The sequence below is a fragment of the Manacus candei genome, unplaced genomic scaffold (genome assembly GCF_025592945.1).
Source record: "Manacus candei isolate 608988 ecotype Guabito, Panama unplaced genomic scaffold, ASM2559294v1 h1tg000023l, whole genome shotgun sequence".
In the NCBI taxonomy this organism is placed as follows: Eukaryota; Metazoa; Chordata; class Aves; order Passeriformes; family Pipridae; genus Manacus; species Manacus candei.
In genome coordinates, this window is record NW_026138071.1 from 1412966 (window position 1) to 1435542 (window position 22577).

Genomic DNA, 22577 nt, shown 5'->3' on the forward strand with positions numbered 1-22577 from the left:
AGCCTTATGCCTCTACCACAGACTCAATCAGATCACAGAACTGCGAGACTTTCAGATTCATATATTATGATGCAAATGAGTTTTGTAAATTGTGACCTAGTTCCCATGTTAGGAACGGTTGGGACCAACAGCAAGAACTATGCAGTGAATGTGAGCAGCAGGGGCAAGCAAGGAAATTAACATTTGTTCTTAATTTGAAATGGATTTTTAATCACTTTCAGGTGCCTCAAAGGAAGTGCACACACTTGTTTACTATAATCATTCTGACAGGAGAATGCATATAGGAGGTAGCAGGTTTTTGTTTTACTAATTGAAATGTTTGCGGCATTGGTGTCAAATGAAGTGCCAGAATACAGTTCTCTCTGGAGTGCACAAAGGACTGTGAAATGAAGCTTCCCAACTGATCTGTTCCTCAGAACTTGTTTTGTAAAGCAAGAAGTTGTGCATATCCTCTAGAAGTGACTGGATATTAGATCACCTCCATCTTTCCAAATCCAGTTGCTATTTTTTCAGCTAGAGGCCTGATAAACCAGCTCTCCAAAGAGCCTGCTCAGGGATTTAGCTCTGTGGATATCAGCCACACACTCAAACACAATTCAGCAGAGTTAGTGGAAAATACTGAACTCATGAAATTCTGCTTGCGCTGTAACAGCAAGCCTACAACAACACACAGTGCTGAGCTTCAGCCTGAGGCAGCTCTTGGATAAACTACTGTTTTAAATGAGTTTTAGACTACTGTTTTATCTTTTCATATGATGTTTAAATGCATATTAAATGTTTGAAAAACCAGATGTTTTTTCATCTTAGGGATATCTAGAGGTGGTATCATCGTTGGAAACTATTAGCTATAAAAGAGCCAGGAGGACCTCAACGCTCCTGAAAAACAGAGTCTCAGCTCCCTCTGGTGGAAAAAGTAATTTTCTGCAAAATAGTTTACTTGAGGAAGTTTTGTTTCTGCTACAGGCCTCAAGGCCATGATAATGAGAAAGCAAACAAATCCCAAATCCTCTGTTCACTTTGGAGGACTGGAATTTCTTAGAAGCAGATGTGAAATATCCTGACTGACTGACTGTTGCAGGGCATCTGAACAATATACAACACAATCATCACGTTCCATCTTCCCCAGGGTGGAGTTCTCCCGACATAAATTATGATACATGACTACTGAAGAATTGGTAGCCCCAAGGAAAACAAAACACACACACACATAGACAAAGTTCTAATATTTTCTCCACAATAACCATCATAAGCCACACAAGCAGCCCTGTCACGAAGGGGAGTTGGGCACTTCCAGAGCACATGGAGTGTCAAAGGGTAAAGTCATCCCACCCAATACACCCAGGCAGCACAAAATCGTTCAGTTGTGTGTTTCTAAACTGACTGCCAACAGGGAACAGTGTCACTAATACAAGAGGCATAAGGCAGAGCCCTCAGATCCAAGCTGGTCTCCCCCAGTCTTAGACACTGTATAGATTAATCCAATCAAAAAAACCCCTTCACTCTCCTATTTTGAAAGACTTGGTGGAAAGTTCAGCAGTAATGCCAAAAACTCTCTTCTCACTACAGTTGGCCCTAGTCTACAGATAAGTGTATTAACAAAAGAACTCAGCTTTCTCTGTGTGCTTTGGAACAGCAACAGTCTAGAACTGCATCACCATTTGTCTTGGACTTCTTGAGAGGGATGAAAATTTTATCAATCTGCACCACGTACACGCTAGATATACATAAGGTTACTTTCTAATTAAAACCAATTGTACAAGATATTTCTGCTTCTCCTTATTCACCGCAAAGAGTGGAAAGTAAATCCTGGAAGTATTCCACCTATTGTCACAAAAAGGTCAACAAAGTACATTTTTGTTTCTCATTAGAGCAATCAACAGCTCCACTGTAATTAAGCACAAAACAACTAACTGCTCTGACAAATTCTTTGCAGCTCCTGTAAACAGAATCATGATAATTCCTGCAGTCACAAACATACCAGATTTATTTTTTTATGATACTGGGGTTCTGAAAACAGTACTTTATACTGCCACAGAAGGAAGAGTGCATAGGAAAGTGACAGGAAAACAGTAGCAAAAAAGGTATTTATTAAACAACATATAACTCAATTTCACAATACAGCATTAAAACCTATACTTGTTCCTTGGAAACAGCAGAGCTGAATAAACCTGTGAAAATGAGGCAGCAGGTCAGGTGTGAGGGTGAAGTTTATGAAGAACAGCAAAATACTGTTTCCACAGCCAGAAGGAATTTGAGGGTGGAGAAAAGAAACAAAGGCAACAACAGCCAACTAAATACCCTTGGAGTGCTCTGTGCAATATTTTTCAAACAAGAAAGCCTATTAAGGCTAAAAACTGGTCATGAAGTTTTGGGTTCTTAAACTCAAATATTAAAAAACAACCATGGCAAGTACAACTTGATCTGTGTGTGTACAATTAAAACAACTTAGTAACAGATTTTTCTCCAAAAGGGCAGTTTTTTACAGGCTGAAGTGTCGACGTTTTAGCTGGAACTCTCACGGTGGCTGCAGCTCCATCAGCTTTGCTTATGGACTAGGACAGTGTCCAGCTTTCAATCTTCTGCACAAACACCAAGCCTGCTCAAGTAGCTCTCCCAAGCTGCCGTCCTGTACTTCTCTGCTTCCTGAAGGCGGTCTGGAACTGACAAGATGCCACGTCCCACAATAATGATATCTGAACCTTTTTCACTAATAACTTCCTTGGGGCTCAGGTACTTCTGTCCAAGGTTATCACCTGAAACAGAGACACCATTTTTTTTTTTAGTTTTTACAAAACCATATCTATTACAAATCTTCAAAGACATGCTGGAACAGAGAACAGGTATGCTGTTCCAACTCTAATCCTAACAATCCACAAACATAACTAGAAGCTCTGTCACCACCCAACAAATACTATTACACAGATCAAATCTGACAGCCAGCACCCTCCTTTTTCATGATTTACCAATCAGAATAGATGGAGCAGTTACACAAAGAAGCACAGATCAGGATTACTGAAATAAACCTCAGCCTTCTTAAAACAGCCAAACTCCCCAAACATTAACGTAAAACCTTGTGACTTCACTTTAGGTTTCACAAGAATTAAGTACTGCAGAGAAACATATCTCCCCTATCTGCTTCAGTGATAACTTGTTTAGTCAGTAGAAGACTTTCAATTAATTGATACTGCGCATCTGTGTCAGTTACAAGTCTTACAGCTGAACTTCTGTATTTGTTGTATTTTTTTTTCTACTACTCAGTAGTTTAACATCTAATCTAACATCTGTCTGAAGACATTTCACGTGTTTTCAGGACTGTGCTTTATGGTATGCACGGACCTCAAAACAAGAAAAAAGGCTGTGTAGCCTGCTGGTTGCCTTTCAGAGCTCCCAGGAAAGGGATCAGCATACCCAGAAATATGGAGGACAGCCCTTAGTGGCAAACAGACTGCTCCCACAGAGAGTCAGCAACTAAATTCTCTTCAGAAGCCACTTCTTCACTGAAGGCCAGATCACTCCTGTACTTGCAAACAGACTATAAATATTCAAGAAAACGTTACCTCCAGTTTGCAGCTGCACCCCTGGGGTTAAGTGAAGAAATTCTGGTTTATTACTAACTCTAGATCCGGATATGAATCCAAAAACGAAATCTGAGTTGTCTTCAGCCATCTGTACCTGAAGATCAGTGAAGAGTTAGAAGTGATATACCTAAAATTCAGATGGACTAGCAATCTGTTTCTCATCCACCCTTTGACACACTAAGCTGTGCAAGGCAGGGGTTTGAAACACCTTTTCTTGCATTACCAGTGTAAAGTCACCCAGAGCTGACTCACCTGTGGGAACAAGCTGAGTCACTCTGCACCTGCATTTAGTTAATGGGAATCAAACGGGAGGATCAACCTTGGCTAAGTGCTTTGAGAGACAGAATGTTATGTCTCAAAGTGGAAAACCACTTTAACCAGCCTGCCTGACAAGCACGTGTTTTTCTGCCGTGGCTGAACACAGCCACCACATGATGCAAGTGTGAATGTGTGGGATCATGGCATTGGTTTGGGATGATCCTGGGAATTTCGGTTAACTAAAACAACAAATGCTGTTTATGAGAGAATATGAATAAAAAGGGGAACACCAAAAAGGGTTGTGGACAAGTGCTGAAATTGAACTCTGTGTGTGCAGCCTCATTTTCTCCTTCAGTGCCCATACTCACCCCTCTGTCAGGGAAGGGAATGTTATGTTTCTTTCTGTGTTATAAATACTACAGTGAATGAATTTAAACTAATTAGAAATTATGCTTAATTAGAACATTGCTTAAAAAACAACAAAAAAAAAGAAAAACAAAAAAGAGCGGGGCTGCTAATAGCAAACTTGGCATGTTTACTACAATTCCAAGTGTGAACTCTGACCACCTCTCATCACTAGCTTACAGCTGCAACCTTTAACCACCATACTGTCAGATTCCTGAATCTCCAAGGAAAAAACACCTATAATAGTTAGAGCTGGAGGGACTTTTGGAAGTGCAAATATTAGAAGCACATAAAACCTCCGTGTCACACTTTACAAGCTTTTAACCTGAAGCAAGTCTGCCTACTTACTGCAGCTTTTGTGTATTCACCCGTTGCAAGTGACCCTTGGGAACTCATCTCAGCAATCAGGAGACAGCCACGCTGGAGAGGAAGACCCACTTCCTTCAGACCCTTCACAACTCCAGAGCCTGGAACCACATGGGCATTAATGATGTCTGCCCAGGATGCGATTTTGAATACACCACCTGGGAACAGGGAGAGGAAGACATGGACAAAGAGTCACCAGAAATCTGTTAAACAGGAAACACAAGTTAAACAAAACCAGCTGCACCCTAAATCACTCACATTTTAAAAGACAGTTTTACTACTGAAGCTTGACAGTTGCAAGTTCAGTCTCATCAGACAGTTCTGATAGCTGATAACCACAAAGTGTAACCTCTCAGTTTACTTGTCACAAACACTTGCTAATATCTCACCTTTACTATTCACTGAGACATTTATGGTAGACTAGAAATCCACTGTCACAGGTGCTATCTTCCCAGACAGTATGCAGATCATATGGGACATAAGGATCAGCAAAAGAGAAAAGCAGTTCTACAGTTGCAGATCCAATGTCAAATGAAAGCTGTAACAATCACACAATAATAGCAGGCTGCCTTAAGAAGCCAGGCTGCAGTTTCTCACAGGAGACAACTGCTCAGGAGTACTTACTGAGCACAACTACAGATTCATAAAAAGGTTTAGGTTGGAAGGGACCTCAGGAAGTCACACCCTCTCAGCAGGGTTCAAAGCTAGATCAGGTTGCTCAGGCCCTTGACACCTTGAGTCTTTTCCAAAGCTGGAGATTCCACACTCTCTCCTGGCAACCTGTGCCAGCACTGCAGTTACACACACCAGCAGCAAAGTAACAGTAAATCAAGGTTGATGTTAATCACCTTCATATTGATGTTTCACTGTGTTTCCAATGTCTGCAAATTTCCTGTCTTCAAAAATCAAAAATTCGTGTTGGTCTGCAAGGGTCCTCAACTCCTTTACTACCTCTGGGGTGAAATCATTCAAGATGTCTATATGAGTCTTCAGGATACAAATGCTGGGGCCCAGGATGGCAGCTAACTGCAGCAGCTCTTTGGAGCTAGTGACATCAGCAGAAAGGCACAGGTTTGTTTGCTTCTTTTCCATGAGCATGAGAAGCCTGGCTGCAGTAGGATGCACCCCTGGCAGCTGGGCACGAGCACTGAAGCTCAGCTCCTTACAGAGTCTCTTCACAGGAGCAGGACCATTCTGAGCCACTGACTCAAACATATTTCCCTGAATGAATTCCTTCACCTTTTCAACCATCTCAGCAGCCACTTCTCCCTGCTGCTGGAGAATCTCCAACACCCCGGACAAGGTACACACAGAGTGCAGGCGAATTCCATGTTCCTCTAACCTAGCCTTCCCACCCTGCTCCCTGTCCAACAGCACTATGGCATCTGTGACTCTTAATCCTTCTTTCCGAAGAACTTCTGCAGTTTCCAGTACACTGGATCCACTTGTTACCACATCTTCAATGATCAGGCATGTCTCTCCCGGATTAATGGTGCCTTCTACCATCTTCTTAGTACCTTAAAAATAAAAAGCAAACATTCCATCAAGAAAGTTTAAAAGACCCAAAAAAACCTTAAAAGTATCAAAACTTTAACTTGCTCTGCTAAAATAAAGATCATATTTGTTCCACATACAAGCATAAACTACAGCATATCCTGAATTCCAATGGAACTGGACTTCAAGAGATTAGGAATTTCACATTCACTGTCAGTATGGAGAGGCAATTTGTTTATTAGAATGTGATACCAGTTATCACAATTCTTACCACAGCTCAGTTGCTTATCTGTAACTTAATTAATAAGGATTGTTACTTTTCCAAGCTCATGAAATACTACTTTATGTTTCCAGAAGTTACATTCTATTAACAAAACTGACACAGTGTTAACAGCACAGATTCAAATGTTTGAATGACTTCAGAAGTTTATTATTGTCATGAATTGAAAACTCAGAATTACAGAACTATTTTCTCGTTATTTCAAACATGTTTAAAGCAGACGAGTAATTGGCACTCCTTAGCATGTTTCCTATTTTCCACAGACAGCATTCTGTGCTCAATATGCCTGTTTAAACAATGAGAAGTAAAGCCCCAAATGCCTTTGTCTTAACTAACAACAGCTACACATCCATGAAAGGCCTCCTGGAGGGAAACAACAAAGGATGCCTGGCTTTCCCAGGAAGCACAGAGCAGCAGGAGAACATTATGCAGTTCATTGCTTAGACCATGGCAGCCTAGAGAACAAGCACATGTACAGCTTTGCAATCCCTATGACACCAGAAACTTTGTGTCAGGCAGTTAACTGCTGTCACAACTGGCTTGTGCTTCACAAGAAGGAAAAGCAAACGTTTCCATGCCTGGCCCACTGCCTGACACAGGAGTAGCATTTAGTCTTGACAAGCGTACTTTCTAATTACACGCTGTTGGAACAGGACAGCTCTTATCATGCGTAGAAATCCAGTTATATGGCAGGTTAATGCTTCAGTCCTCTCTTCCTTTATCAAAATCAGATAAATGGTTCATTGGGTAGAGAAGGGACTGCTGCTAACCCAGCCTACTGATTACAGGACCACAGGAAAATTAAAGGGGTTTGAGAAATAAATGAAGAAGGGACTAGAAAGGTTCTTCTTGGAATCAGTACGCAAAAAGTTCTGCTCAGCATGTTAGAGAATGTGAGTTATAAATCCTTGTTTCTGGAAGAGGCCACTAACCCAGAACCACAGTAATGGGCTAAGAGAAAAAAAAAGACACTGCTAAAGAATAGAAACAAACAAAAGAAACCCCTTACAAACAAACCCAAAGAAACAAAAAACACCCTTCAAGACTCTCCTAACCTACTACAGCAGGATTCAAGCTGCAGCCTAGTGGGCAACAGCTGGGAGAGCCTGATCAGGTTGGGATCCTGTGGGAAGTATGCTTTAGGGTGAAAAGGAGCTGCTTTTTAAATAACCTTAAACTGAAATGCTGTACATCACAAAAGAATCACCAGTATATAAGGTAATTCCCAAACAAGACAGCAAGTTGACACAAAGTCTTGATTTGATGGTTTTACCGTAGTCTTTTGCTTCCTTCCTCCGTATGAGCATCGGGACCTGATTTTCTGAGCAGATAATTGTGGCCAGCGGCAGCGCCGTGTATGGAACACCACACACGCAGTCATACACCAGACCCGCATCTTTGGCTGCTTGGAAGAGGAGATCCGCAACCTGAAAAAGGAAAACCAAACGCTTTTCAAAATCGGACGGGCGCGAAAGTGACTAAACTAATGCATTACCGCGGGAAGCAATGAAAACCTCGCTCCTTCACATGTTCCCACGGCGATCCGACAGCCCGGCCCCGGGAAGGGCTCCCTGGAGAGCAGCGCTCCCGGGTCCCCTCTCCCCCCTGAGCTGCAGGAGACCCGTCACCCCGCACGGGACGGACACCCCCGGCCCCTCGGGGACGGACACCCGGTCCCGCACCTGCCGGAGGAGGCGCGGGTGGGACACGAGGCCGCGCAGGTCGATGTACACGGGGGAGGCGCGGCCGCTCTTGAGCACGAAGTGCCCGAAGCGCAGCGCGCCCGCCCCGCTCAGCGAGGCCGCCACGATGCCCGCGGCCGCCATCGCCCGTCCCGGCGCAGGGAAGTGATGCAGCAGCGGGAGGAGCGCGGGGCGGACACACCCCCGACCCGGCGGGGCCGGGCATCTCCCCGCATGTGTCCGCCCATCCCCGCATGTGTCCGCGCCGTGGGGACCAGCCCCGCACAGAGCCCGGGGTCCCCGCGCCCACCTCCCCACGCCCCGGCCCCCCCACCCCACGCCGCGCAGCGATTCCAGGTTCTCCCGTCACCCCATTCCCCAGGGAAGCAGAAACCGCCGCTGCGGGGAGGGTTGGATGTGATCCGAGTTTCTCGCCGCGTTTCTCTCGGGGTGACACCCAAAAGGCCGCTGGGTGGATGGAGCCACGCTGAGGGTTGGCTGCAGTGACGGTCCCCGGTGCTGGTTTCCTGTGAGATCCCTCCGAAAAAGATGAGCTGAATAAAGGCATCAGCCAGCCCTGAGCCGTCAAGGCCTCAGAAAGATGCCATACAAGTGAAATAAGACTGACTCGGTCTTCTCCGAATAATTTTATTTAATCAAAAAAACCCAGAAACGGAGTCATTAGTATACTCTATTTATAGGACAGGAGATGTACAAGTCGAAGCTACATCTGTAGATGATCATATATACTGCAGTATAGTAACAACAACATGGGACAGCAAGTAGTCACCTCACAACAGTACACATGAGTGATTAGACTTACAAAGGAAATATTTACAAACCTGCCTTTACAAACCAACATTGTGTGCATACAAAATGAAATCCGCAATAAAACTGAAGGTACATTTAAGGCAGACCAGCAATACACTGAAATAATTAAGGCTGTGGAATTACTTTGCACCTTGAAAATGCTGAGCTGTTAGCAATACTGTTTCTTTTTTTCCTCCTTCGGTGGATTGTTGCAAAGATTGAAAAGCATCAATACATTCCAACTGTTTGCTCTGATCTCGGTGAATAAGTCTGAGATAGATTTATTTTTTTTATTGTTTGGTTTTTTTGCACTTCCTATTGCATTTGCCTTCCAAAAGTAATCAGCAAATTGACCTCAGTGGCAGAGCAGTGCTGAACAGTTTGGTAGAAAGAGAAGTAAAAGCACCAGCATCAGAAGTTGGACATGAAGGTGAAATATGGCTTGAGTAGAAAAGATGTTGGTTTTTCACTAGCTCCATAATAAAGACTACAGTTACAGCAAACATTCAGCATCCTGACGCTATGGAAACACTCAGCACTATACAGATCCCAGAACAAGAGTTCATCACTTGATGGCAGTGTGCAGTCAGCCTAGTAAAATGGGACTTTATTTTGTTTCCTTGGGAAAGCACCATTTTCTGATGGGACATGAACAAATGAGCTGGAAAATTAATCCAAGCCCTGTGTTAGTGGAGAATCCACCTCTGCAGTGAAAGGAACTGAAACAAAACCAGGTGGTTAGCACCTGTACATGTTAATTATCTGTTAGACCTTTATATACAGAATAGCCTTTACATCTGTCTCTGAAGTTTATATTATCCCAGGTTACTGGATGCAGTCCCCTCATTGCAAGGGTATTAAAATAGGGTTATACATAGTCAGATGTGTGGCTCTGCATTCAGCCTTTAGGCACAGTCTTTGTAACAAAGGCCTAGTAGCATCATCAGAAATGCTAATGAAGTCCACTGAAGCCATAGCACTTGTATGGGTCAGTTGAGGGCACAGACTTTGTCTCAGCATTAACTCAGTTTACCAGTAAAATGCTTTTAAAGATTACTGTTACTAAAAAAAAATAGTCTTTTAAAATAAAGGGGCAGTAAGAATAAACAAAATTTGTTGGTGTAAGTGGGAAAATTTTTTAAATTTGGAAGTCTATATTGCTTTAAAATAAAGTCTAGAACCCTGGACTGGCTGTGTTTCATCCCTGTAGTAACATGTGTAGGGGGCCTGGCAGCGTGGTGGGATGGGGTGGTCTCCCACAGGACAGCAAGGTCTTCAGACACCTGATGGAAGCTGACAGTGTTACATGGGCCATCAGAATTCCTGTTTGATGGCTAAGAGTCAAATGGCCTGGCCAGGCTGCTCCAAGTGAAGTGGAGAGAGGCCAGTTAGTTTAAATCTCATTGCCAGACACATTCATTAAATGCAGCTGTCTTAAATAAAGAGCACCCCATGTCATCATGTCCTCTGGGCTCTGTTTACTGGCACCTGCTGCCTTCCTGTCACCCAACCCAGCGCCAGGGAACACTGTGAGCAACACTTTGGTGTCAGAGCAGGGTAGGAGCGCTGTGGAGATGTCTGAAGGTGGTGGCTGTGTGGGTAAGTGCCACTCTGCACGGAGCTCATGGTGTGCCATTGCCAGTATTCCTGTTGGTCATCCTGGCTCAGGGTCTGGAGCTGCTGCAGAAGCTAAAGAGTGCAGCTCCCACCACACCTTCACTCGGCTGTCTTGGGAACACCTGGAGTGGTACAGCTGCAGGCAGAAATCTTCCCCTCAGAGTCAGCTCAGCCTGGGGAGCTTTGTAAAGGCCTGACGGAGTTCTATGAAGAAACTGTTTTCCTGTGTTTGCTACAGGCAATATTTCATGCACCAAAAAATCCTCTAGTCGGAGAATGCTGCACAGGGAGTTGGCTGTGGTGCTTCTCACCCAGAGGGTACACTCCAGGCCAATTTACTGAGCTTTGTAATCTCTTTACAACAAAGTTACAGTTTACAACAGAGTTACAGCACCTGTAGGATCTGTAGAGAGGCCACAGATTGGCTGAGAAAGACCTCAAAAGGGCAAGTTCAGAATACTTCCTCTGTATCTATCATATGGCAGCATTGCATGTCAACTTGACATTATTCAGGCAAAAGAAATCTTTGAGACAAAATACAAGAATGGTTGATAATCACAAACGTTATCTAGAAGTTCTAACAGGTTTAAATACTCCTGAATGTGCTGTACGAAGAGTGGTGCCCAAGAAGAGGAGTTCTCTAATGTGTATATGGAAAAAGCAAAACCACAAAGGAAAGCAACCCCATAGCATTCAAAGTCTTCAGAGTTTAGCACTTCCAGCTCTCAACAAGGAATCATTTTTGAATCTCAGAACGTAATAATGTATCCTCTTTCAGCCTTTTGGGTGTTCTTTTCTATTATTTGATAGCAATGAGAGGCCTAAATATTCCCTTAAGCAATCCAGCTTTTTCCCACTGTGCATCCAAAGTGTCTGCTATTGCAGTTTGACATGCAAATGCAGGAGGAAGGAAAATAAAATGCTAAATAACTCCAAGTTTCATGTGATACATGAGAATTTGTTCATATTAATGCCAAGCAGAAAGCCTGTGGCTTAAACTGTACCCATGGGCCTAATAAAAGCTGTGGGTTTTATAGACCACACTTCCATAAACATTTTTTTAAGGGCAGTGCAATCACAGTACAAAGAGCCAGTTTTGACAGATAGGAAGAAGTACAGACAATTCTGTAGAAGGTACCTGAGGCAGGTGCTATAATTAAAGACACCCCTTGACTGCTGTCTGTATTCAGTTGCTAAGAAATTGCATACTTTGCACTGCTGCTCAGGACAAGACTGGTCTTTTTTAAGAAGTGCTGCTGAGTTGCTTAGAAAATCAGCTGCTGCACTACAGAGGGAAACTGAGATAGGTTCTATATGACCCAAAAAGTTTAACCTTCTGTGAACACTGTCTCTTCCAAGCCTTTCCACAACTCCTCCCTGTATTAGATTTCTCTCCCTTGGCCACAAAGCCTCGTGCACTGCTTCTGACTGTGCTCACCCTTCTTACTGTGACTCTCCCATCTCAAGGTTTGTTCTTGTATTCCATGAACACTGAGTTTTTTGCTGAGCCTCCTTTCTTCTCCACTAGCAAAATAGTGACCACCCCCACGTACTGATAGAGCAAGCACAAAGATAAGGGCCAGGTCTCCTACCTGCCATGAAACTGAGCTGAGGGGTGGATCAAAAAAAGGGCTATCAGAGCCCTCAGAATTTAACAGGATTCACAGGGTATCTCCACCACCTGCTGGCAGAGATAGCTTTTGCTCATGCAGGCTCACAGTACAGTTACTTGGATAGTAAATCAAATTTGACTCTTGCACTAACAAGAGAGTCTATACTGAGCACACACGGTCAGATCAAGCCCTTTTCCTTAGGAAAACCTTTGGTAACATCCCACTACAGGCACAGCAACTGCACTCAGCACCAAGACAAAGTCCTCACATGCCAGAGGAAAAAAAATAAATCTCTCTGATGGTCAACCAAGAGGCTGTAGATCTCTATGGTGGTATGGCAGTAGGATGGGGAAGCCCCAGCCAGGGAGGTGTTTCCCCTCCCAGTCCCACTGCTGGAGAGAGGATTTGGCCAGCCTACAAACTGCTGATTTGTCACTGCAGACTCCCTGTGTTGGTTATACTTAAGGCTGGCTCCGTCACTGTAACATCAATATGATGATGTTGCAACTTGGCTTGCAAGAGAAAAATGTTTTAATTGTGAATATTTTTTTTATTATTACAAAGTAGGCTTTGGACATAAAAATATCCTCACAAATGCTTTGGTGATGAGGTGCTAATGGTGGCTGAGAGATATTTACAAGTTTGGAAATGAAACAAATGACATACTTTAAACATTGAAAACGATTTTCAAGCTGTAAGCACAAGAATGAACTCACCACTCCTACTGCACTCTGAAAGGCTCAGATGGACTTTGGGACGAGCAATTCTGAAACTAGAAATGGAACAGTAACCTTTATATTTATATATATTTATATATATGATACAATATATGTATACTGAAAACCTGTGATAGAAAAAAATTGTCTTCATCATCATCATCTAGTTTACAGATACTGCAAAAATTGGACTCAGCCTTTTCTCAATGCACAGGTTTTGCAAAAGATTTCTGTACAATGTGTATAAAATGCTTTTAAAAAAAACCATCATAGTCCCATTGTGCTTAGTCAGAACCAGCTATTTGCTCCAGTGATTCATTGCCTTAATCATAGCTGCAAAAGGTGCTGCACGTTGACTTGACACAGCAGAAAGCCCAAGGATTAATGGAGGATTTTGGTCTGAGCATTACCACGCCACAGGAGTGTACCTAAGCCACGCCACCACGGGAGCTGATCCAGCAGTGACTAGAGCCTGATCTTGCATGTCCTACGCAGGCAAAGTCCCCACTGAAATCATGGCAGACCTGGGCATATGGGGCATGAAAAGTCTGTCTGTTAACCTGGAGCAGGCTTGCAATGATTTCAGCAAAAACTGACCAGTCTGGTTCTGCTGTACGTGCTAAGGTCAGCCTGGTCTCACTCCCCTCTACTACCCTACTCCTAATCTCTTGTACATTTTTAATTCAGTTCAGCAAGATCAAGAGGATTTCTTATAAGGCTGCCTCACAAAGATTAAGGCAACTGCAATTTTGGCTCTCGTTTCCAGTTGGTGTTTGCTTCCCGCAGTCCTTTTTTGGCAGTGGATGTGACAATAACATGTGCCCCAAGAGAGGGAGCGGGTCCCTGCTGCTGTTCCCCCCTTTTCCTTGGTCCCAGGTACTGCCACTTCTGCAGTGGTCTGTACCCTGCAGCTGGGGAGGCCAGGTGAAATGCAAACACCAAATACGGGGCTATGTACAGACAGATCTGCTTGGTGCCTGCTTGCTCCTGGCGCTCCTGCCTCAGGACCAGCAGCGTAGGACCCCAGGGATAGAGGAATTACGTGCCTGGGTTCAGCCTGCTTAACAGGAAACTCTTGACGCTGGGGACCGGGTGCACGTCGTACTGGTGCCTGCGGCGCTCGATGAAGGAGGCCAAGCGGGAGGTGTCCAGTGGCATCTTGGAATAGCTGCCATTGTGTGGCTGCAGCCATGGATGCTGTAAACAGGTGGCTGCCGTTGGCCTTCTCCTGAAGTCTTCCTGGAGGATGACGTTGATGAAATCCCTGGCAGCATGACTCACATCGGAGAAGTACTCATGTGGGAAGCTGAAATCTACTCTGCACACATTGATACAAGTCTCCTCTCTGCTTTCATCCAGGAATGGAGAGACACCACTCAACATGACGTAGGTGAGGACACCAATGCTCCAGATATCTGTGCTAAGGGAGACAGGAAGGCCTTGGATAACTTCAGGAGCTGCAAACTCTGGGTTTCCGAGGAGGTGGTGGACATGGTAGTGACCTGTGATCTGAACTGCGTCTTCCAAATCAATGATCTTGACGCGAGGTACCGGGATTCTTAAATCAATGAGCAGATTTTCTGGCTGTTGAAAATACAATAATACAAACTTAATTATACTATATTTTGGCAAATAAAATGTGTAGGTTTCATGTAGGTTTAATAGCCAATCAAAACTCACATTTAATCAGACATGCAAGGTAGAGATCAGGGGAATGAATGATAAAGAACCACCTCAGCTGCTGTTTGCTCTAAATTCAGATCAGCGCTGAAGTTGTGATGACAACATCCTCTTTTGCACTAGGGCAACACGCTGGGATTTTGCACTTTGTCCCAAATACTTACAGTTTATTTTCCCAAACTAATCTCTACAGATTAAGAGCACTGACAGATTTTTAAATTTTGATGAGATTTGTGTATCTCTAAGTAGTTTAAATTCCATTTGTTCACATGACAACTGGCTAAGTAAGTGTGTGTAACTTGTAACAGAAATGTTCTTCATGGAGTAAATGTTCAACTTTTCTCCCTCTACCACATATCCTGGGAAGGACTCTCATGTGTGCCATTACTGTTGCTGTCAGTTGACATGAATGGAGCTGCCAGTGTTCACTTTTACACATCAGGACACGATCATGCTTTCCAGGCCAGGGTGCAATTACATTTCATCCCAGTTGTTTTTCTCTCTGTTTTAGTCTCTCTCTCAGTGAGAGGTGCTGAGCACTGCCTACACACTCTGCTCTGGGGACTTAACATGAATTTTCCTTCCTTTGTTGTCTCTGAGATGATTTCTGAATTTACTTCTTGCACACTCTCTAGATCCCTTTTTCTCTCCCTCATCCTCATTCATATTTTAGTGCTGCCTCATGGCTATATATATATGTAAAGCAAAGTTCACTACACTGCTGTTCCAGTCTCTGCTTGCTCTTCTCTTGTGCAGTCTGCATCAACAAAATCAACATGTCCTTGAGCTGGATCCTGGGACAGCACAGTCCATGGCTATGTCTGCTGTCACTGCCAGTGCATTTCCTGCTTCCCACTTAGCAACAGAAGGTGCTTTATTTAGCATCTCTCATTCAGAAGAACTGTAAATAGGTCACAGAAAATTAGCTTCCCACCTTGTTTCTGGTAAGTATCTTATGATCAAACAGAGTATTCAGTGAAGTTTCTTACCTGCAAGTGATACCTACTTTTTGACAGGTCCTATAAATACAAACAATCTTATAGAAAGAAACCAGGATGATTTAGCCTTTTGTGTCTAATTCTCACGTAAGGTACTTTACGAATGGAACTTTTTTTGTAGCAGTAGTAGGCAGCAGAAGAATGAAAGTATCACTTCATCTGACATTTCTGGGGTTTAGAGAGATGAGAAAAGATCTCCTTGAAGCTGGATTGTCACTATTTAGGAAAGTAAAATTCATCTCTCTTTCTCCATTTTTAATTGGCATTTAAGTCTGCAAAAAGTTATAGATTATCTGATATCCTGGCAACCAAAATCAAAATGTTGCAGATCACAAAACTCAAAACACTTGATCATAACTTCAATTGCTAATTCTCTGTCATCCAGTATAACTGGGATGTTGGGGAGGGCAGCAGTACAACGCTGAATCCAGGACAGTACAGTGCCTCCTGCCATGTGCACTAACAAAAGGAGGTACGAGCTGTACCAATCCGAGTGTGATGTTAGAATATGCCTGAATATCTTCTCCACAGTGCACAGAACCTACATTTCTTGTTTGTTCTTCCTCTGAACCTCTCCCTGGTTGTACTTCCCACCCAGTTCCCCTCTCAGGCTCTGCAGCACAATGCACTGTGTTGCTTTCCTTTGCCTCTGCCAGTGCCCCCCATCTCCTGCTCGCTCCCATCCCCTTGCTTTGGGCTCCCCAGGGTACAGGTGCAGATGTGAGGGAGACACATGCTCCTTCTGGCCTGCCCTGAGCTGCCTGGGCACAAGCCAGCTCTGCTCAGGGAGCTTGGTGGCTAAGTTGGCAGAGGTGTGAGCCCAAACCATATCCCATAGATTTAACTTATAATTCCCCTTCAGTCAGGGGCTAATGACATCTCACTCTTGCCTCAGACATCCTCCTGCTTCATTAAATCCAAAAAGCCCTTAAGAACAAACCAGTGAGTCAAGGAAACAGGTGTGTCTCGTCTGAAGGCAAAAACCGGGCGCTGCAGGTCAGTAAATCCTTCCTCTGATGAACAGGTCTGAAAGGCAGTCTTGTCCATTTAGTGATCATCTCCTGGGAGTACAGACTGCACCTCCTCCCTATCTGCACAGCTGGGAACTCACTGTTCCAGGGCATGGAATAATAGCAACATTCTGGTTTGTTCTTACCTTTATGTCTAAGTGAGCCACTCTGCAATTGTGAAGGTACTGCAAGGCTTCCATTGTGTCTCTTATATAAAACGCCACTTTTTCCTCCATGAGTTCATCATGGTTCATCAGATAATCTAAGAGACGACCGTCATCCATCCTACAAACAAATCAAACCCTGCACATGAAAGATCACATGGTATCTCTAGGAACAGTTAATATTTGAAAACAAAGTTGAAATGGAAACTTCATGACCTAAAAATGGAGGAAACTACAATGCAAGATCTGATGAGTATTTAATGATCTCTCAAGATACCACAGGCCATGGTAGAATGATTAATCCTCAGTTGTTATCTCTGGTCCTTGACAAATTTAGCAACAGTCTTAAAGTAAACTCATTTGCTTAAGGATGGATTCAATAGACAGAGGCAATCCCTTTGAAAACAGAGCTTCTTAATTATTTGGATTCATCTGTTTATTTATAGAGCTGGTTGCATAATGCAGAAAAAAAATCACTGACATTTTTAGTTGGTAATATATTCTGTGGGAAAACTAACCCAATAAAAGTTTTCCACCTAGTTTTTTTCATCTGTACCAACAAATAATCAAATAGCCCAAATATACTTTGTTGAACACACTGTAACAAAGACTGTGGTTGTTACTTCTCCTTACAGATGCAAGCATGGTTGCTAAACAGGCCTTTTCACCAAGAGGTATTAGAATGATGTAGGCTTTATTCTAGCTGAAACATATTTATATAAAAATATATATTTACTTTAAAAGTGGACAAAACTGCCCAAATAAATCTAATGTTATTCAATGGGACAAACTAACTGTGGACACAATTATCCAAGCTTCACCACAGTAGAAAGCAGTTTTATTTGTCCCTCTCAATCTTATTTACTGTAAAGAAAAGACAGTGGAAACTCTGCAGAAAATGGCTATTTTCATTTGACATCACAATAAATAAAAAGCAGATGACAAAATCTTTGCCCTGTTGAACTCGGAGTGGGTGAATTTTATCCTTGGCTTTAATAGGGCTGTGATTCCTATCCAGACACTTGACCTGCAGCTCTGCGTACTTACAGTTCCAAAACTAGGATGTAAGAAGTAGGAGATTCGTAGGTATCGTGGATAGTGATGTACTGAGGATGCTGTAAGTGCTGTAACAAAGCTGCTTCGTGTGCTGCCTGCTCTTTCTTTTTCATTTTTTTACTAATGAATTTTACAGCAACGTCTTTCCGGGTGGCTTTGTGAACGCATTTCTTTACTATGGAGAATCGACCCCTGAAATGATAAAGAAAACAGAATAATGAAGTGGCCTCAGGAATAAATCACGCCTAGTTTTCAGTGCAATAACAGAGTGATTTTCTAAGTGTTATTTCATTCATCACATTAATATTTCACAAGGAATCAGATTTAACAAGTTGTTCATAACCTTTTCCAACAAAGGCTCTCCGTCTTTTACCCTGGGTGTAGAGATTCTTTGGGGATTAGCAAACACTGAGAGCAAATGGTGTCACTTTGCTTTGTGCAGCCATGCTGATGTCCTCTAACAACCTCCCCTGGGTTCAATTTGCTGCCACTTTTACAGATTCTATATCTTTTTTTTTTAGCTTTGGTCTCCCTTCTCCGGTTGCTTTATTAGAGAGACCAAACTTTCTCAGACAAGTAAAAGAACAGCCTTATTAAATAATCGCTAACCTAACATTTTGTCTCACCTTTTCAGATGCACAGTAAGAAATTAAGAAAAAAGCTGTCAGGAAAGCATTTAGGAAGCTCGTACAGACTAGTGCCTAGTACCGTTCCTGAAAGTAAAACACCCAGTGCTGAACTTGGGCTTTTACATCATTCTATTCTACACAGAACCAGAATGACTCCTGTCCTTTCAGCCCAAGAATTACTGGTCTCTGACCACTGAGCTGAAGAACTAACTGCATTAACCTGAATTGTTTGCATGCCCCTTATCTGTTGTCTGCAAAGAGCACCCAGGGATCACAACATATGCAGCTCCTATTTAGGCTCCTGTTCAACTGACCCTCCTAATCAGCAAAGCTTTGGTGTGTGATTTAAGTCAGTCACATGCCCAAGTGCTTTGGCAAACTCAGTCTTTGAGGTTAAGCTTATCCAGAACCAGTAAATTGTCATGACTTCAAAAGATGACATCAAATCAGAGATGACAGAGGAGATACCAGCTTCCAGAGATTTGGCTGCCTAATAGTTCACTAGTTTGCCAAGTTGCAATCCTCAAATCAGAACTGACCTTGAAACCCAAAATTTAGTTAGTATGTTAATCAGTATCTAATGTGCAATGCTCTTTGAAAGGAGCAGCATTTTCAGGCTAACTACAAAAGAAACCTAAACTCTCCTCCAAGGAAAAAGCTTCAATCCATTGTTTGAGTGTTTTATTGCAGTGATAAGCAGGGTTAATATTACCTCCCAATCTCATGCAGCTCTGCATAAGCAAGGTCAAAGTTTTCCTTCCACGAAATAGTGGCACCATCGGCAGCAGAGTCTTTGAGAGAATAAAGAACATTCAGAAACTATAAAGACAGTTTCCTGAGGAATATAAACAGCATATTTTAAAGTTATGTGGGACTGTATTACTTAAAATAGGAAACATTGCCACTAAGAGTCCAGTTTCATACTGCTCAGGCACAGTTGCAGTGTGTTGGACCACTAAACACCAGAGCTCGCCAAAGAGAGGTGTGGATAAGGTGGACTCAAATCTGTCCTTGCAATTTTGCGCTGAGAAGGGCCACACAGACAGTCTAAGGGCATGTGTGTAACTGGGAGACAGAGCTATGCTGTGTGAACTCTTGTACCATCCAGCACTGGCTATTCAAGCCAGTCACAGACCTGATTACACACTGGAGCTGCTAAAACATGGGGAAATGTGGGGTCTGCTCACAGCACTGTCCTGAGTGAGCTGTACCCCAAATTCCTGCAGCACTGAGGATTCCTATTCCAGCTGCATTGCTCAAGGGGGTATGTCCTGCAAGTGGAATTGCAGCTTTCCAGCTAGGATGCCCAGCAGAAGCCTCTGGTGCAGCCGGCATTGCTGGAAAAGCAGGGGAACACCAGCCAGGACACAGAGCCTGTTGTGCAGAGATAAAGACAAGAAATAGTCTTGGGATACAAAGTAGGGACCTGCTAGGAAACTGAAACAGCTTTTATGGCAGAGGGCGGCTGTGAGCCTGGATGGAGGTGAAGACATGACAATGGTGGCAGGAGCTGGCTATTTCCCAGGCTTTTTCTTGTATTTCTACCAGGTCCAGGATCTGTGTTTTTATTGAGATCCATCAAAGCACACCATACAAATGGCACAGATGGACTCCTGTGCACATCAGCCCCTCCTTGCCCTGCCCACTCACCATACTCCGGGAGCCTCACAAATTCAGATGGGTCGCTGGGCAAGCTGATCCCCCAGGGATTGCTGGCACTCACTCGAAACTGATACTGGCAGCCTGGGGCCAGGTCCTCAATGACGAGGTATGTGTCCAGAGTTGAGGCTACTGACTGCTGCCAGACCTGTGAGCCTGCATTTACCATAGGGAGAGAAAGAGAGCTGAAGGAAACAGTCTCACTGCCTGAATTTAGGGCAAAGACTTTCTCTGCCCAACACATGTTGGGTTTTAACCCTGAGATGTTAAAATCTACAGGGTTTTTAGGAGGCAATGTTACAGTAGACTGTTACACCAGAAATGGATCACAGGAAGCTATATTGTGTTGTAGCCACCTTCCCATCTGGCTAAATGATTGAAGAAGGAAATGCCCCTCAGCTGACTGATGGAAAAAGTGCAGCCCAGGGACAAGCTCTCTCTCCAGCTGTGTGCTGGGGCTGTGTGCTGCAAGTGATGTCTCAGGGCAGCGTGATAACACAGAAGTGGAGGGCTGATTTGATGACAACTCTGCTATAAGAGAAACAGTAGCAGAAATATTGCAAAAAAAGCCCCAAAACCATGGTCAAAGGAGTCACAGATGAAGCTGAGATAGGGTGTCAGTGCAATCCAAATGCTTTTGCAGATGAAGATGTGGTGGCTACAGTGACAGCTGCAGCTGCAGGAGGAGAACCAGCTTTCTGAGGCTTAGTACAGGTATCTTGCAGATGAGCAGAATTGCAGCAAAGAAATGTGTGGCTCTCATGTGTTTCTGCTCCTATCAGAAACAAAACCATTGCCTAATGTGTGGTATCCAAAGGAGCAATACTTCACTCATCTGTACAGGGTCACAGAACAGAAAAGGAACCCTGGGACACTAAGCCCTGTCACAGACTGTGATTTCTTTCAAGAATATATAAAATTTTATCTTTAGTAAATTCAGGGCCTTTTACCTTTATGTTATTTACCATGACCCATATAGTTTCTGTGCACTGTGGACAAATTCTGATTGCCAGGTCTCACAAGGTCAAGTTGGTTTTACAGGGAAGAGTCAGTTTTACCTGTGGAGTGGGAGGAATACTGAAAACTAAAACCCCTGCTGTTTTTTTTTGTTGCTGTTTGTTTTGGGGGCTGTTGTTAATAGAGGAACTTTTATTCTCTCACAAAAATGCCAGTTACACTGATGGCACAGTGAGGGCCAAAGGGAGAGTATTTGCTAAGAGAAGGAATTAATATGATGGAGTAATTAGGTTTGCACATTTACTACATTTTTGAAACACGAAGGGTTAAAACCAGAATCCATATATCTAAGACAAAATTTACTGCCCAGGAACCTTCACACTTTTGCACGAAGAATGCAAAAGGAATGTGAATAATTTCAAATGCCCTTTTCAAGAGCCTGTGTATATTGGGAAAACAGTGCACTTAATATCTACTTCATTCTTCAGGGGAAAAGGATGGTTGGATTTAAGAATGTATTTCAGAGCTGAGCTTAAAAATATACAGGGATCTGCATCTCTATCCAGATCAAAAAAATAATAAAGCTGATTTGTTTTTGGCATTCCTGGGAAGCACACGCCAGAAAGGATGGATATCTTTCTACCTAGTGGTAGGCAAATGATAAAAGGATACCTTAGTGATGGATATATTTTAGCTTAGCACACTTTACTTGTCATAAGTGCCTGGAGAAAACAGAAAGGTCTGTAACATATGAGAGATTGGACTGGATGATAGAAGGGCTTCTTTTGGCCTAAGACTTTGGGATCTGTAAAGTACAACTACTAGCACACCAGTGGTGGTAAAAATGCTTTTGGGACCGCTTTTGGGACCTTTTGTGACATAAAGGAGACTTAGTTCTCATTCTCTCAGCCAGAGGGCACAGCTCAAACCACTCACCTTCTTCTCTGTACTCCACAGTGTAGCCTGAAATGGTGCAATTGCCTGTACTGGATGGTGGGAGCCAGCGTAGAATCACAGAGGTGCAGCTTCTCTCCTGAGCAATAGGACGGTTTGGGGCAGCTGGGACACCTTGGGAAGAGAAAACAAGCACCAAGTCCAGCATCACATCAACAAGTGCTAGTGCTTTGTTCTGAAGATCAGGTGCATCAGGTACATCAGGTCACTATGGAGGAGCTGCACCTTGTAGAGGGAGCACTGTGGTTTACTCTGGCACAGCCAGAGGAAAGGCAGTGTCACAGTCCCGTTCACCTACCACTGAGGGGCTGGTACTTCCATATTAGCAGCCAGGAGAGAAGCCTTGCTGCATCAACATGGTCCCACAGTACTAGAGCATGGGGGGAATTTCTTCTTGCTCACAGCTGGTGGTCAGCTCACTGTGAGGCCTAGAGAGCTCCCTGTAAGACCAGCCATGAGAATCACCCCTGGAATGCAGAGGATCTGTTGGACTTCACTAAGTAGCAAGCTAGGTTTTGAGGGTGGGGAGTCTGTTGCCATTGAAGTGTCCAAAAATGACACAAGCAAGGCATTCAGAGCTCTTCTGTCTGTATGAGGCTTTGTGTGCTTGGCAGCAGATTGACAAATGACCAGTAATTCTTCTGTGCTGTG

General features: G+C 43.5%; 2 protein-coding genes across 8 annotated transcripts in view; both read right to left on the reverse strand.

Moving 5' to 3' along the window:
• Nucleotides 1-2065: 2065 nt before the first annotated feature.
• On the reverse strand, nt 2066-8248 carry UMPS (uridine monophosphate synthetase). The gene is made up of 6 exons (XM_051787628.1): nt 8064-8248; nt 7655-7808; nt 5456-6124; nt 4590-4765; nt 3558-3672; nt 2066-2753 (listed from the first exon to the last, which is right to left on the reverse strand). Exons 1-6 carry the CDS (start codon nt 8205-8207, stop codon nt 2572-2574), a joined length of 1440 nt encoding a protein of 479 aa, XP_051643588.1. The 5' UTR covers nt 8208-8248; the 3' UTR covers nt 2066-2571.
• Nucleotides 8249-8697: 449 nt separating this feature from the next.
• KALRN (kalirin RhoGEF kinase) overlaps nt 8698-22577 on the reverse strand; it is a 505663-nt gene continuing 491783 nt past the window's right edge. For 5 of the 7 annotated variants that reach the window (XM_051787529.1, XM_051787530.1, XM_051787531.1 and 2 more), the window contains 7 exons: nt 21909-22040; nt 20007-20171; nt 19069-19147; nt 17719-17919; nt 16654-16792; nt 13866-14403; nt 8698-12875 (listed from right to left, as the gene is read on the reverse strand). In XM_051787529.1, the coding sequence (XP_051643489.1) occupies nt 12844-12875; nt 13866-14403; nt 16654-16792; nt 17719-17919; nt 19069-19147; nt 20007-20171; nt 21909-22040 (1286 nt within the window). In that variant the 3' untranslated portion in view covers nt 8698-12843. Of the gene's footprint in view, nt 14404-16653; nt 16793-17718; nt 17920-19068; nt 19148-20006; nt 20172-21908; nt 22041-22577 lie in introns of those variants that run through there. The other 2 variants (XM_051787541.1, XM_051787534.1) reach the window with 2 other exon arrangements.